Source organism: Engystomops pustulosus, chromosome 2, assembly GCF_040894005.1.
Source record: "Engystomops pustulosus chromosome 2, aEngPut4.maternal, whole genome shotgun sequence".
NCBI classification, from domain to species: Eukaryota; Metazoa; Chordata; class Amphibia; order Anura; family Leptodactylidae; genus Engystomops; species Engystomops pustulosus.
In genome coordinates this window covers 244,945,073-244,961,267 of record NC_092412.1, presented here as the reverse complement: position 1 = coordinate 244,961,267, position 16,195 = coordinate 244,945,073, and the positions used below count along the sequence as shown (strand labels likewise).

The 16,195-nt window shown below is 43.1% G+C and overlaps 1 protein-coding gene across 7 annotated transcripts in view; it reads right to left on the bottom strand.

Annotated features, from left to right (window-relative positions):
* Positions 1 to 15,572, bottom strand: part of GRIK1 (glutamate ionotropic receptor kainate type subunit 1) — a 228,557-nt gene extending 212,985 nt beyond the window's left edge. For all 7 annotated transcript variants that reach the window (XR_011853384.1, XM_072138648.1, XM_072138650.1 and 4 more), the window contains exon 1: positions 14,433 to 15,572. Coding sequence is in view for 6 of the 7 variants with exons in the window: in XM_072138648.1 (XP_071994749.1) it covers positions 14,433 to 14,553 (121 nt within the window). In the remaining variant the exon portion in view is untranslated. The remainder of the gene's footprint in view (positions 1 to 14,432) is intronic.
* Positions 15,573 to 16,195: the final 623 nt, after the last annotated feature.

Here is a 16,195-nt window from a genome sequence, read left to right as displayed (position 1 = left end):
CGCATTTACAGGCACCAGGAAGAAGAAGGTGAACTCCGGCGGACCTCGGGGCAGCAGCGACACCTGTTGGATATGGGGCACACGATCTTAGTGCATCCCTGCAGACCCGAATCCTTGTCGGACAATGCACTGCTGGATCACGACTGGACTAGGTAAGTGAATGTGCCCCAATGTGTTAATGAAGCCTGAGGATTCACCGGTCGGTCCTCCCATACATCATTGATTATACTTTAACCCAAATTTGGCCAACTTTGATCTACAGTATATAGGGGAGTTGGTGTGAACATGGAACAGCGCAGTGTCTTCAAGCATAGACACAACAGAAGACAACCCCAGCAGTCCACAGTATTCTACATCACAATTTGTTTCTCCCGTTCCTGGCGGCGTGGCGGATTATCTCGGGGACGCACAGTTCCTTTGTGAGGCTTTCCAGCCTGGGAGAGGGATTGCTGCGTTTCATGCCGGAGACATTGTGACTAATGCCGGTGGAATACTAACCAGACCTCCCCGTACACCGCGAGCGGAACGTAATGTCAATACATGGAGTTTTATCTACTCCGGCTCTAATTGTGCCCTTCAGACTGAGCGGATGTGACAAGGAATAAGAGGATTCACTCCCTACATGGGAATGGCGTGTGCCAGGAGATAGGAGGGAGAGTATGTAAAGTACTAAAAAATTTTAAAAATTCTGAGCTTTTTAAAAACAATTCCTAAAAACCAATACGGCCTGCAATCTAGTTTCTAAAAGCAGTGCCACCCAACTTTCTTAAGTTCCTGATAAGTAAATGTAAATCCAGGAACGGATTTCACCATAATGCAACCTATGCAGTAATTTAGGAACCTATAGGTCACAGCGGGATGGAGTGGATTCTCCCGGATCGGGTGTTGACAAGAAACCTGGCTTCAAGAATCCATGGAGAAGATGGATACAAAATAGAACGGATAACTGTATTGATGTGAAGTTTTGGGATTTTACTGATGCAGTCATGTTGGGGAGGGGTGGATTTTTTTTGCCAGAGATTTTATTTAAGATCCCAATTATAAAAGCTGAATAATTCACACATGAGAAAGTACTAGACGCAGCGGGAATGAGACGTATGCCGAAAAAGCTTCTAAAATATGGAAAAAGTAATGTCTAAGAAAATAAGACAGATTTCCATCTCGGCGGCTCCTCTGCATGCAGAGCACTCGCCATAAATATTACACGATTTTATCTTTTTCTTTTAGTTAAAAGTAAAACAAAACACATTTAAAGACTCGAAGCTTTATGGACAGCGCCCCCTAGTGCCCACAGGAGGAACTGCTGCATTACCAGCCCCGTACAAAAACCGGCATCTGCCTACAAGTATTTACACATGTAACCCCTGATGTCTGCACCTTCATGGTTACGACTTGTCACATGTTACAGGATTATATTAATTAATAATTAATGAATTATTCCTGTACTGTAACATTGCTGTGTGTATTATCCCTGTACTGTGACATCACTGTGTGTATTATCCATGTACTGTAACATTGCTGTGTGTATTATCCCTGTACTGTGACATCACTGTGTATTATCTCTGTACTGTGACATCACTGTTTATATTATCCCTGCACTGTGACATCACTGTGTGTATTATCCCTGTACTGTGACATCACTGTGTGTATTATCCCTGTACTGTGACATCACTGTGTGTATTATCCCTGTGCTGTGACATCACTGTATGTATTATCTCTGTACTGTGACATCACTGTGTGTATTATCCCTGTACTGTGACATCACTGTGTGTATTATCCCTGTACTGTGACTTCACTGTGTGTATTATCTGTGCACTGTGACATCACTGTGTGTATTATTCCTGTACTGTGACATCACCGTGTGTATTATCCCTGTATTGTGACATCACTGTGTGTATTATCCCTGTACTGTGACATCACTGTGTGTATTATCCCTGTACTGTGACATCGCTGTGTGTCTTATCCCTGTACTGTGACATCACTGTGTGTATAATCCCTGTACTGTGACATCACTGTGTGTATTATCCCTGTACTGTGACATCACTGTGTGTATTATCCCTGTACTGTGGCATCACTGTGTGTATTATCCCTGTACTGTGACATCACTGTGTATTATCTCTGTACTGTGACATCACTGTGTGTATTATCCCTGTACTGTGACATCACTGTGTGTATTATCTCTGTACTGTGACATCACTGTGTGTATTATCCCTGTATTGTGACATCACTGTGTGTATTATCCCTGTACTGTGACATCACTGTGTGTATTATCCCTGTACTGTGACATTACTGTGTGTATTATCACTGTACTGTGACATCACTGTGTGTATTATCCCTGTACTGTGACATCACTGTGTGTATTATCCCTGTACTGTGACATCACTGTGTGTATTATCTCTGTACTGTGACATCACTGTGTGTATTATCCCTGTACTGTGACATCACTGTGTGTATTATCCCTGTACTGTGACATCACTGTGTGTATTATCTCTGTACTGTGACATCACTGTGTGTATTATCTCCAGTACTCATTAAAGCCTCAACACAAAAGATTTGTGAATCCTGTAATATATGATCACCTTCTTCATTTACACTGGAACCTCTAATATAGATGGAATCCAGACCTCTGCTGGTGACATCTTCCTCTTCTCTTCCTATGGGATGTTTGATGTAAAAGCCATGTTTTCCAAATATAGCAGCAATGTCCTCGGTGACATTGGACACGTAACATCATCTCGTTGTTATCCAGAATACAAGGCTGTAAATTTTATGGGGCATGAAGTGATGTGTCTGCTTTATGGAGTGCACCTAGACGGATACAGTGACCTACCTGTCATCTTACATAGACCTGGAGAAACCTTGGAGGTGTTACAGTGGCCTAACTACTGTACAGGATATAATAATCCACAGGAGATAAGTAATGTCATTTGTGTACACAGTGACTGCACCAGCAGCAGAATAGTGAGTGCAGCTCTGGGGTATAATACAGGATGTAACTCAGGATCAGTACAGGATAAGTAATGTCATTTGTGTACACAGTGACTGCACCAGCAGCAGAATAGTGAGTGCAGCTCTGGAGTATAATACAGGATGTAACTCAGGATCAGTACAGGATAAGTAATGTCATGTATGTACACAGTGACTGCATCAGCAGCAGAATAGTGAGTGCAGCTCTGGAGTATAATACAGGATGTAACTCAGGATCAGTACAGGATAAGTAATGTCATGTATGTACACAGTGACTGCACCAGCAGCAGAATAGTGAGTGCAGCTCTGGAGTATAATACAGGATGTAACTCAGGATCAGTACAGGATAAGTAATGTCATGTATGTACACAGTGACTGCATCAGCAGCAGAATAGTGAGTGCAGCTCTGGAGTATAATACAGGATGTAACTCAGGATCAGTACAGGATAAGTAATGTCATGTATGTACACAGTGACTGCACCAGCAGCAGAATAGTGAGTGCAGCTCTGGGGTATAATACAGGATGTAACTCAGGATCAGTACAGGATAAGTAATGTCATGTATGTACACAGTGACTGCACCAGCAGCAGAATAGTGAGTGCAGCTCTGGAGTATAATACAGGATGTAACTCAGGATCAGTACAGGATAAGTAATGTCATGTATGTACACAGTGACTGCACCAGCAGCAGAATAGTGAGTGCAGCTCTGGAGTATAATACAGTATGTAACTCAGGATCAGTACAGGATAAGTAATGTCATGTATGTACACAGTGACTGCACCACCAGCAGAACAGTGAGTGCAGCTCTGGGGTATAATACAGTATAAGTAATGTCATGTATGTACAATTTTAGTAAACTCTTTGTGTTGGGTCAGTGTACAGCGCAGGAGCTGGTGACATATACTGTATATATCCCATTTCGCAGGCGCTGCAGTTTTAGAGGAACCCGCCCGGGGGTCACAATGTCCTTCTCTCCTGCCAGATATAGCAGAAATTTCGGACATGAAAATACTAAGAGGAGGGGGTTTATTTTAAGGGTCTGAGTAAGCAGATAATAGCAGTAGTTATGATACAATGTACTAATAGTCCGGCTCAGTCCTAAGCATTTTCCAGTGTGACATTAACCCCTGTGTGACTGTGTCGCTCACAGTAATATCAATCACTTAAGCCTTTTTTTATTTTGCAAAAAAATAATTAAAAAAAAAAAAACCCTAGCACAATGAAAGCAGCGCAGCGTCTCCCCTCCTGAGCGCCGCCTGCCACTGATCTTTCTTTTGTTCTCTTCTCGTATTCTGCATTCTATCTTTCCTCTGATCTCTCTCCCGGTTGTTGCTTTCCTACGCTTTCCAATTTGCTCCCTTCTCATCTCATTTCAATCTGTTCCACCGCTGTGATATATAATTACGCCGCGGTTAGAGTGCACGTAAATGGAAAATAAAGTAGTAGATATAAACAGCTACTTTACAACGCAACAGTCTGACGATCCCACAGACACCCGGAGGGATGGAGATCTAAGAACATGCAGCAGAGGGGCGGCACGGGAAGGGTTAAGAGCCCGCGAGCGGAAGAAGAGCGGCCGGAGCACTGGGGATGTAATGGGGGCAGTGTTACTATCACAGTTATGTACCACTATCAGGGGCATAACTACAGCAGTAGCAGACAAAGCGGCTGCTATGGGGCCCGAAGTGGTACTGGGGCCCGACATCCACTGATACACTAAAAAATGAAGGATGAGCACCATTATATACACATTATGCTGCACATTGTACATACATATATATAACAGTGCACATCTTCCACAGTATACAGAATCAATCGGCAGCTCAGATAGAAAAAAGTCAGGGGAGAGGGAGGGGGACAGCAGAACGGCAGGATTAGGAATCTCTCATGTCTCATTCCTGACGTGTACTTCCCCCGTGTGGTCAGCAGCGACTGAGACAGATCTGTGTACATGTATATATGCATATATCACTGCATAAATGTGTGAGTATACAAATATGTATATTTTATGAGGGGGGGTAGGGGCCTCCATTCAGAAGTCTACTATGGGGCCCTGCCTCTCCTAGTTACACCCTGGAGCAATACCACTATCGCTGTTATGGGGGATCTATTACTATCAGTGTTATGGGGGATCTATTACTATCAGTGTTATGGGGGATCTATTACTATCACTGTTATGGGGATCTATTACTATCACTGTTATGGGGGATCTATTACTATCGCTGTTATGGGGGATCTATTACTATCAGTGTTATGGGGGATCTATTACTATCACTGTTATGGGGGATCTATTACTATCACTGTTATAGGGGATGTATTACTATCACTGTTATAGGGGATGTATTACTATCACTGTTATGGGGGATCTATTACTATCACTGTTATGGGGGATCTATTACTATCACTGTTATGGGGGATCTATTACTATCACTGTTATGGGGGATCTATTACTATCTGTTATGGGGGATCTATTACTATCACTGTTATAGGGGATGTATTACTATCACTGTTATGGGGGATCTATTACTATCTGTTATGGGGGATCTATTACTATCACTGTTATAGGGGATGTATTACTATCACTGTTATAGGGGATGTATTACTATCACTGTTATGGGGATCTATTACTATCACTGTTATGGGGGATCTATTACTATCACTGTTATGGGGATCTATTACTATCATTGTTATGGGGGATCTATTACTATCACTGTTATGGGGATCTATTACTATCAGTGTTATGGGGGATCTATTACTATCGCTGTTATAGGGGATGTATTACTATCACTGTTATAGGGGATGTATTACTATCACTGTTATGGGGGATCTATTACTATCAGTGTTATGGGGGATCTATTACTATCAGTGTTATGGGGGATCTATTACTATCGCTGTTATAGGGGATGTATTACTATCACTGTTATAGGGGATGTATTACTATCAGTGTTATGGGGGATCTATTACTATCAGTGTTATGGGGATCTATTACTATCACTGTTATGGGGATCTATTACTATCAGTGTTATGGGGGATCTATTACTATCAGTGTTATGGGGGATCTATTACTATCAGTGTTATGAGGGATCTATTACTATCAGTGTTATGGGGGATCTATTACTATCACTGTTATGGGGCATCTATTACTATCACTGTTATGGGGGATCTATTACTATCAGTGTTATGGGGGATCTATTACTATCAGTGTTATGGGGGATCTATTACTATCAGTGTTATGGGGGATCTATTACTATCAGTGTTATGGGGGATCTATTACTATCAGTGTTATGGGGGATCTATTACTATCACTGTTATGAGGGATCTATTACTATCAGTGTTATGGGGGATCTATTACTATCACTGTTATGGGGGATCTATTACTATCACTGTTATGGGGGATCTATTACTATCAGTGTTATGGGGGATCTATTACTATCACTGTTATGGGGAATCTATTACTATCACTGTTATGGGGGATCTATTACTATCAGTGTTATGGGGGATCTATTACTATCACTGTTATGGGGAATCTATTACTATCACGGTTATGGGGGATCTATTACTATCACTGTTATGGGGGATCTATTACTATCAGTGCTATGGGGGATCTATTACTATTACTGTTATGGGGGATCTATTACTATCACTGTTATGGGGGATCTATTACTATCAGTGTTATGGGGGATCTATTACTATCAGTGTTATGGGGGATCTATTACTATCAGTGCTATGGGGGATCTATTACTATCAGTGTTATGGGGGATCTATTACTATCAGTGCTATGGGGGATCTATTACTATCAGTGTTATGGGGGATCTATTACTATCAGTGCTATGGGGGATCTATTACTATCAGTGTTATGGGGGATCTATTACTATCAGTGTTATGGGGGGATCTATTACTATCACTGTTATGAGGGATCTATTACTATCACTGTTATAGTGGGCAGAATTCCTTTCACTGTAATGTAGCAATATTACTAGTGTTATAAAGGAATATTATTATCACTATTATGTATCACTGTTATAACTCGACTCTTGATGGAATTATGGACGCTATGAGATTCCATTATTTTTAATATTTGAAGATTCACTGAGGACTGGTTCTGTTCCACAGGAATGGCGCATAGCAAATGTGGTACCAATATACAAAAAAGGATCAAAAAGTGATCCTGGCAACTACAGACCTGTGAGTCTAACTGCTGTGGTAGAGAAAATATTTGAGGGGTTTGTTAGAGATGCTATCCTGGAGTATCTCACTGTGCACAACCTTATAACCCAGCGTCAGCATGGGTTTATGAGAGATCGGTCCTGTCAGACTAATCTGATTGGTTTCTACGAGGAGGTAAGTTCAAGACTGGATCTGGGGGACGCTGTGGATGTTGTATATCTGGACTTTTCAAAGGCATTTGACACCGTGCCACATAAAAGGTTGGTATATAAAATGAGACTGCTGGGACTAGGGGAAAATCTGTGTATTTGGGTAAGTACCGTATTTTCCGGGCCATTAGGCGCACCGGAATATAAGGCGCATTAGTCCGATGCGCCTTATATATGTAATAATTCCATATATAAGGCGCATCGGACTATAAGGCACGGGGTCCGGGGCGTGTCGGAGGTCCGGGGGCAGAGCGGAGACGCGACGGGACGCGGAGAAGAGATGCGATGCGACCCGAAGACGAGACCCGACGAGACGCGGCGACGCGGGGAAGGTGAGCGGGGAAGGTGAGGGGGAGGTGGAGGAGGGCATTGGACCATACTTACCGTGTTTCCCCGATTGTAAGACACCCCCGAAAGTAGGACGTAGCGGGGGTGTAAGGGGGGACGTCTAATGTAAGACGTACCCCGAAAGTTAGACGTACCGGAGGCAAATTATATGGTACCTGCTTCAGGACCATGGACAGCAGGGGGAGCCGGGAGCGGAGGGGGGATTGGTGGCTGCTGGCGGCAGTCAGAAGTCGTCCGGCAGGGGCGGGAGTACGATGCAGCTTCCGGGAGTGGAGGGGTGGAAAGCGGAGGTACTGTATGTGGGGGTCAGGTTGGAGCCAGCCAAAGGGTGGGCGGGAGCTTGATGCCGGCGGAAGCTGGAGATCGCGGGACCGGGGCATATAGAAACATGCAGCCTCCGTGCCCTCATGTGCAGCCTCTGATTGGACCAGCGGCTCCTTCACGAGGAAGAAGAAGCTACACCTCTACCCAGCACTACAGAGGAATTGATCCCATCGTCATTACGGTACCAGGTACTGTAACCCTATGGGAGACAGTGTGTGGGATACTGTATGGGGCTGTAACCCTATGGGAGACTGTGTGGGATACTGTATGGGGCTGTAACCCTATGGGAGATGTGTGGGATACTGTATGGGGCTGTAACCCTATGGGAGATGTGTGGGATACTGTATGGGGCTGTAACCCTATGGGAGATGTGTGGGATATCGAAATTTTTTTCCAATATAAGACATACCCCGAAAGTAAGACATAGTGGGACTTTTGAGGGTAAAAAAAATGTAAGACACTGTCTTACTTTCGGGGAAACACGGTATATAGGTCCCCGCTACCGGAGACAGCAGATCTCCAGCGGGAACTGCAGACCACGCGGCAGAAGTTGTTCGTGCCGCGTGGTCTGCAGTTCCCGCTGGAGATCTGCTGTCTCCGGTCTCCGGTAGCGGGGACCTATGTAAGTATGGTCCGCTGCCCAGCGCCATACATAGGGCGCACCAGACTATAAGGCGCACTTTGGATTTCCAAGGAAATCCAAGGCTTTTAAGTGCGCCTTATAGTCCGGAAAATACGGTAATTGGCTTAGTGATAGAAAACAGAGGGTGGTCATTAACCCTTACAGGACTCAACCTTTTGTTCGTTTTTTCCATTTCTGTTTTTTAACTCCCATTATTCCAGATGTATACCGGCTTATTTATTATCTGCAGGACAAATTGTACTTTTTAGTGGCTCCATTTAATATTCTATTCAATGTACTGGAAAGCTGAATTAAAAGTTATACACTTGAGCCATGGAAAAAGAAATACAATCTTATAAGTTACCAATCTTATATGCTATTCTGTCACTGTTGTGGGGGCAGTATTTCTGTCACTGATTGATGTTACCAGTGCCCCACTATTCTGTAGCTTCACAGGCTGTTACACTGTTCAGGAGCACTTCCCCCACATCAGGCAGAGGGAAAAGGAAGTGCTGAGGGAGCAGAAAGGGGGAAGGAGCAGTGTAACAGGAGGGCCCTCTTCACTCCTATTGTTCCATATGACTGTTATTACTCTGTAATGTAATATTATATTTATATATGTCCCCCTATGATTTGTAAAGCTACGGAATATGATGGCGCTATAGAAATAAAGATTATTATTATTAAAATTATAAACAGTCTGAAATGCATGAAGCTGCTAGGGTAACCTTGAAGGACATTAAGGACACAGACTAATATAAGTATATAAAGTGGCAATTTATTAAGGACTATATACATGGTCACTGTATAAAGGTCTATATATAGGGGCACTGTATAACGGACTATGGGGAACTGAATCAAGGACCATATTGGGGCTCTGTTTAAAGGACTATATATAGGGACACTGTATAAAAGACTGTAGATAGGGGCACTGTATAAAAGGACTACAGGCAGTCCCCGGGTTACATACAAGATAGGGTCTGTAGATTTGTTCTTAAGTTGAATTTGTATGTAAGTCAGAACTGTATATTTTATAATTGTAATCCCAGACAGAACTTTTTTGGTCTCTGTGACAATTGGATTTTAAAAATGTTGGGTTGTCATAAGAATCAGGATTAATAATAAAGCTTCATTACAGACACCTGTGATAACTGCTACAGCTGATTATTGTAGCCTAGGACTAAAGTACAATAAATTACCAATATCCAGAGGTCCGTTTGTAACTAGGGGTCGTATGTAAGTCAAGTGTTCTTAAGTAGGGAACCGCCTGTAGGTGCACTGTATAAAGGACTACAGATAGGAGCACTGTATAAAGTACAATATATAGGGCCATTTCATAAAGGACTATCTATAGGGACTCTATAAAGGGCTGTATAGGGGCACTGTATAAAGGACTATGTATAGGGGCACTGTATAAAGGACTATATATAGGGGCACTGTATAAAGGACTATATAGGGGCACTGTATAAAGGACTATATATAGGGGCACTGTATAAAGGACTATATATAGGGGCACTGTATAAAGGAATATATAGGGGCACTGTATAAAGGACTATATAGGGGCACTGTTGCAAGTACTATATATAGGTGCACTGTATAAAGGACCATATATAGGGAAATGGTATAAAGGACCATATATAGGTGCACTGTATACAGTACAATACGGCAATTGCATAAAGGACTATATATAGTGCCACCATATAAAGAACTTTATAGGGGCACCGTATAAAGGACTATGTATATATATATATATATATATATATATATATATATATATATATATATATTTATATATTTATATATATATAGGTGCAGTATATAAAGATATAAAGGACAATATAGGGGCACTGTATAAAGGACTATGGGCGCACTGTGTAAAAGAGTATATATAGGGGCACTGTAGGGTACTGTATAAAGAGTTATACATATAGGGACACTGTGGTGGGCACTATTATAAATAATAAGTAATATAAAGCACTTGCATTATTATAGGTTATGTCTAAAATGTAAGATAAAAGTTGCTAAAAGTGTAAGTAACCTGCTACAATTGTATATAGGTCAGTCCATACACACATGTCAGACGAGCGCTGACCCCACATCCAGACGTCTTTATGGGATTTTACACGGACAATTATGTTATACTTGATAACAAATCAAATACTAATCTCACATGATCGCTAATAAAATGTTACTGTATCCGCGTAATCCTCTGCGCCGCTCTCATCCATTTTATGGCCGTAGATCTCATTAGGGAGTGTAATTGTCTGGTGTCTCTACACCGCGGATGCTTAGAAGAATAGCCAGAGGTTACTACAGGCCAAGTCACAATTGATTTGAACTTCATAGAATTAAAGGACAATGTCATAGAAGAACTCAGTGTTGCTCACTGTCGCCCCCTGCTCTGTAAAAGACATGAAAATCTAACAAGAGAAGTGACACTTGCTCTGAGTATATCATGAGTGCATTCAGTAGAGGATTGTGGCTCACAGCCCTGACTAGCCCAACACTGCCCCCTATAGACAACTTTGTTAGAAATTTGATTGAAGCAGTTTTTTAAAGGGGTTTTCCAGGATTATTTTTTTTTAGAAATGAATGGAGCTATGGTGCAGTACCATGCACCAACACAGCTCAGTTGTGGAGCTGTTTTTTGGGACAAACCCTTCAAGTAAGTAGAGAGATAAAAACTTGGGATATGATATGTTGTTAGTCTTCTGTGGAGACACCTATACTACAGATTATGAGCAACACAAATCCAATAACCCTAATATCACATGATGTCAATCCCTCATACACATGCACCCTTGGCATGTCCTGTACACACTATTTCTGTATTTCTGGATCTTATTAGTCGTTTTTAAAGAATATTTCCCCTGTACTGCCTCTACCTGAACTATGTGGTTGTCTTTTGGAGATCTAGCAGCTGTGACTCACCTGCCCCCTACCTTCCCCATAGACTTCTATATAATATAACCTCAGTAAGCTTTTGTACATTAAGGATAGACCCAGTTCTGAATTGATCTGAAATAGCCTAAAGCTTCTGAGCTGAGATCCAGCAGCTTGGACCTTCCCCATAGACTTCTCTATAATCTAACCTCAGTGAGTTTCTGTCCATTAAGGATAGACCAGCTCTGGATGGATCTTAGGTGCACTTAAGCTGCTGAGTTTTGATCTAGCAGCTGGGACCCACCTATCCTTCTCCATAGACTTTCTACTTGAACCATGCAGTTGTCTTTTGGAGATCTAGCAGCTGTGACTCACCTTTCCCCTACCTTCCCCTTAGACCTCTATGTAACCTTACCTCAGTGACCATGTGTCCATTAAGGTTATACCCAGCTCTGGATGGATCTCTGTTGCCCTAAAATGCTGCGTTGATATCTAGCAGCTGTGACTCGACTTCCCCTTATCTTCTCCATAGACTTCTATGCAATCTAACCTCAGTAAGCTTCTGACTATCTAGGATACACCCAAGTCTGGATGGATCTCAGATACCCTAAAGCTGCTGAGGTGAGATCTAGCAGCTGGGACTCACCTTACCTTTCCCATAGACTTCTATATAATCTATCCTAAGTGAGATTCTGACCTTCAAAAATACACCCAGCTCTGGATAGATCTCTTAGTTGTCCTAAATCTGCTGAGTTGAGATCTAGCAGCTGGGACTCACCTTATCTTCCCGATAGACTTCTATATAATCTAACCTAAGTGAGCTTCTGTCCAATAAGGATAGACCAGCTCTGGATGGATCTCAGATACACTAAAGCTGCTGAGCTGAGATTTAGCAGCTGTGATTCACCGTCCCCTTACCTTCTCCATAGACTTCTATATAATCTAACCTCAGTGAGCTTTTGTCCAATGAGTATAGACCCAGCTCTGGATGGATCTCTGGGGCCCTGAAGCTGCTGAGTTGAGATCTAGCAGCTGTGACTCACAGTCCCCTTACCTTCTCCATAGACTTCATTGTAATCTAACCTCTCTGACCTTATATCCATCAAGGTGGATCTAGATGGATCTCAGCCCAAAGACCCTCATCTATCTGAAGTGTGACTTGGGAGAAACTTCCAGACATGCTACAAGAATCTTCTGACATCTTCTCGAGCTTTAAAGTTTCTCTAACTCCAGTCGACTTCACTGAAGTAACGGAGGATGAAGCTGACTATGACCTGTCCCCTTATTCTTTACTCGCTGTAACATTGTATCTTTTTTAGATATACATTATATCTGTCTGTAGAATATCTATCCAGGGGAAAGCTGGGTGACATCAAAATGACAATATAAAGTTAGGTGATGCCACCCAGCTTTCCTAATCTACTGGAAAGCAAACGTGTCTGAGTACCCAGTGACGGATCATCCACTGTTTTGTGATGGGTCTTCTATTCAGTTGACAAAACTTGTCGTTCAGGGATTTCCTAGTCACATCTATTACTGTGGGTGACACTTAGGATAGTGACATTACATGATGCCACCCAGCTTCCAGGTTACATATACAGTATAATGCCCTTATATATGAGCTATGGCATCAGAAATACAGTTCAACCACTTACATGGAAAGCTGGGTGATGTCCACTATAGTACCTATATGATCACCCAGCTTTCCTAAATCGCAGATGACAGACTAGTTATACAGGGATACCTTATTCAAAGTGAAATAGGATAGCATCACAAAAATATTAGTAAACTCTATGTCTCATCCAGGGAAAGTTGGGTTCGATTCAATAAAAGAGAAATGAGAGATGTTGCCACCCAGCTTTTCCTGGTTATTCAATAATAAAACTAACCAGTTTCCCAGAAACATTATCTATTGTTATGTCAGATGTTTCATTAAAAGTTGATACAATATGTATACGGATAATTCCTATTCAAATCTGATACAGGGAAAGCTGGGTGGCGGCCAATACCATGGCTGTGACATTCAGCTTTTCTAGATTAATGAATATCAGTACTGGGTCTAGATTTCTAGAAATGCATTATCCATGCTAAACCAGGTATTGTCACCCAGCTTTCCCAAACTACTGCAGAACACAATCTACCCTGTATATGTAGAAACAGATTATACTCTGCTTTATCAGTCTCCTTAATAACCTGATCTAAGGTTCATTTAGTCATTGTTTACAAATATCTGTCCCTGGGAAAGTTGGGTCAACATCCGATATAGTGACATGATAGTCAATGACACCCAACTTTCCCAGATGTCAAAGCTGTTATACATATGTCATACAGAAGCTCTTAGGCTGTCAGCGGTCTGTTGACAAATAATTCTAGAAATCTGCCCAAAGGAAACCTGAGTAATATCAAAATTTAGGATCCTATCACCCAGCTTTCCCAGATTTGTAGTTCCGTTACTATCATGTTAGGCTAAATTTACAAATAACATATAAGATGAATTATAGGAATATTACAATGAATCCCAACAACAATAACAGGTCATCTAGTTGTGCTATATTGTTATAAGATAATAATAACTGATACATAGCTGTATCTGTTCCAAGGAAAGCTGGGTGACGTGCATCAAAGGTCAATTACTGGTGGAAGCTAGGTTTTATTATACTTTCTAAAATTGTTATGAAGTTAAATATGGGGTGAGAAAATTTTAACCAATTCTGGTTGTCACCCAGCTTTCCCAGGTCGTGATAAAATAAGAAAAAGTCGTAAGAGGCCAAAACTTTGCAAAACCCAGTAGACATCTGATGTGTCATATCTGGGGGGTGATGGAGGGAGCCGTGTGCACAGCTGAGATGCAAAGTTGCAATGAAGTTTCCCCCTCCTGTCATCTCCCCTGGACAGTGAATGGTAGGACTCACCAATCCTTAGGACCTGCTGGGATGTCTGAGGGGTGATCGCACTGAAAATGCAGAGTAGGGGGAGAAGAAGTCCACAGCTGCCAGGAAGATCCATCCTAGATGAGGGATGAGGGCTGCACATGCCTAGAGCCAGACTGATGGAGCAGACCTCATCCTATGCCTCAGTCACTCTGTGGGCTCCCTGGCTGGGTAGCACCCTCTAGCCCATCACTGCATCTCTGCTGCTCTCTGGAAGCAGCCACCAGCTGATGTCCACAGGCAGGCTCCACTGCTTGCTCTCCAGTCTGCAGGCAGGTTCCTCAGTTTGCTCTCCAGTCTGAAGGTAGGTTCTTGAGCTTGCAATATAATCTGCTGCCAAGTTCCTCAGGTTGGACTCTAGTCTGCTGCCAGGTTATTCAGCTCCCACCTTATTCTGCTGTCAGGTTTTTCAGCTCTCACTTTATTCTGCTGTCAAGTTCTTGATCTTACACCCTAGTCTGCTGGCAGGTTCCTCAGTTTGCTCTCCAGTTCGCTACCAAATGTCTCAGTTTACACTCTAATAATCATGTTCTCCGGACAGTCATCAGAGACGTTCCTTAGCTCGCACCCAGTCTACAGAGAAGTTCCTTAGCTTGAACCCCAGTTTGCTGTCAGGTTCCTTAGCTTACACCCAATCTTCAGAGAGGTTCCTCATCTTGCACCCAGTCTAAAGAGATGTTCCTCAGGTGGAACTCAGGCTACAGAGATGTTCCTCAGCTTGCACCCAGTCTGTAGATAGGTCCCTCAGCTTGCACCCAGTCTGTAGAGATGTTCCTTAGCTTGCACCCAGTCTGTAGATAGGTCCCTCAGCTTGCACCCAGTCTGTAGAGATGTTCCTTAGCTTGCACCCAGTCTGCAGATAGGTCCCTCAGCTTGCACCCAGTCTGTAGAGATGTTCCTCAGCTTGCACCCAGTCTGTAGATAGGTCCCTCAGCTTGCACCCAGTCTGTAGAGATGTTCCTTAGCTTGCACCCAGTCTGTAGAGATGTTCCTCAGCTTGCACCCAGTCTGTAGATAGGTCCCTCAGCTTGCACCCAGTCTGTAGAGATGTTCCTCAGCTTGCACCCAGTCTGTAGATAGGTCCCTCAGCTTGCACCCAGTCTGTAGAGATGTTCCTCAGCTTGCACCCAGTCTGTAGATAGGTCCCTCAGCTTGCACCCAGTCTGTAGAGATGTCCCTCAGCTTGCACCCAGTCTGTAGATAGGTCCCTCAGCTTGCACCCAGTCTGTAGAGATGTCCCTCAGCTTGCACCCAGTCTGCAGATAGGTCCCTCAGCTTGCACCCAGTCTGTAGATAGGTCCCTCAGCTGGCTTCTCTCTGCCTTGTGCACACCACACAGAGCTCACTCCAGCAAGAAAGTGAGGAGGGAGCAGGCAGCATGCAGAGCCTCCTGATATCCAGCAGATTAAGCTCCATTCACTCCCAGGCAAGAAGCTGAAGCTGATTGAATCCTTGCTTGGAATCTACTGATGAAAGCAATTCTAATCTCCATGTTTGGCTGGGAGTGGAGAAGCTGGCCGATTAAGTCAGCATCCTGTAAGTACAGAGGACCATCACCCTCATCATCCTCCTCTCCGTCTCCTTTCTGGCTGCCTCTACTTCTCTTTCTTCCTTGCACAGTCTCTTTTGTTAAATGAGCATTTCAGGGACCACCCCTAGGACTATACACAGGGGGGAGAATGTAGTAGAGATGACTCCACAGCCCCCAGAAGACAGATGGGGGTCACCTGTCACCTGCCACTGCT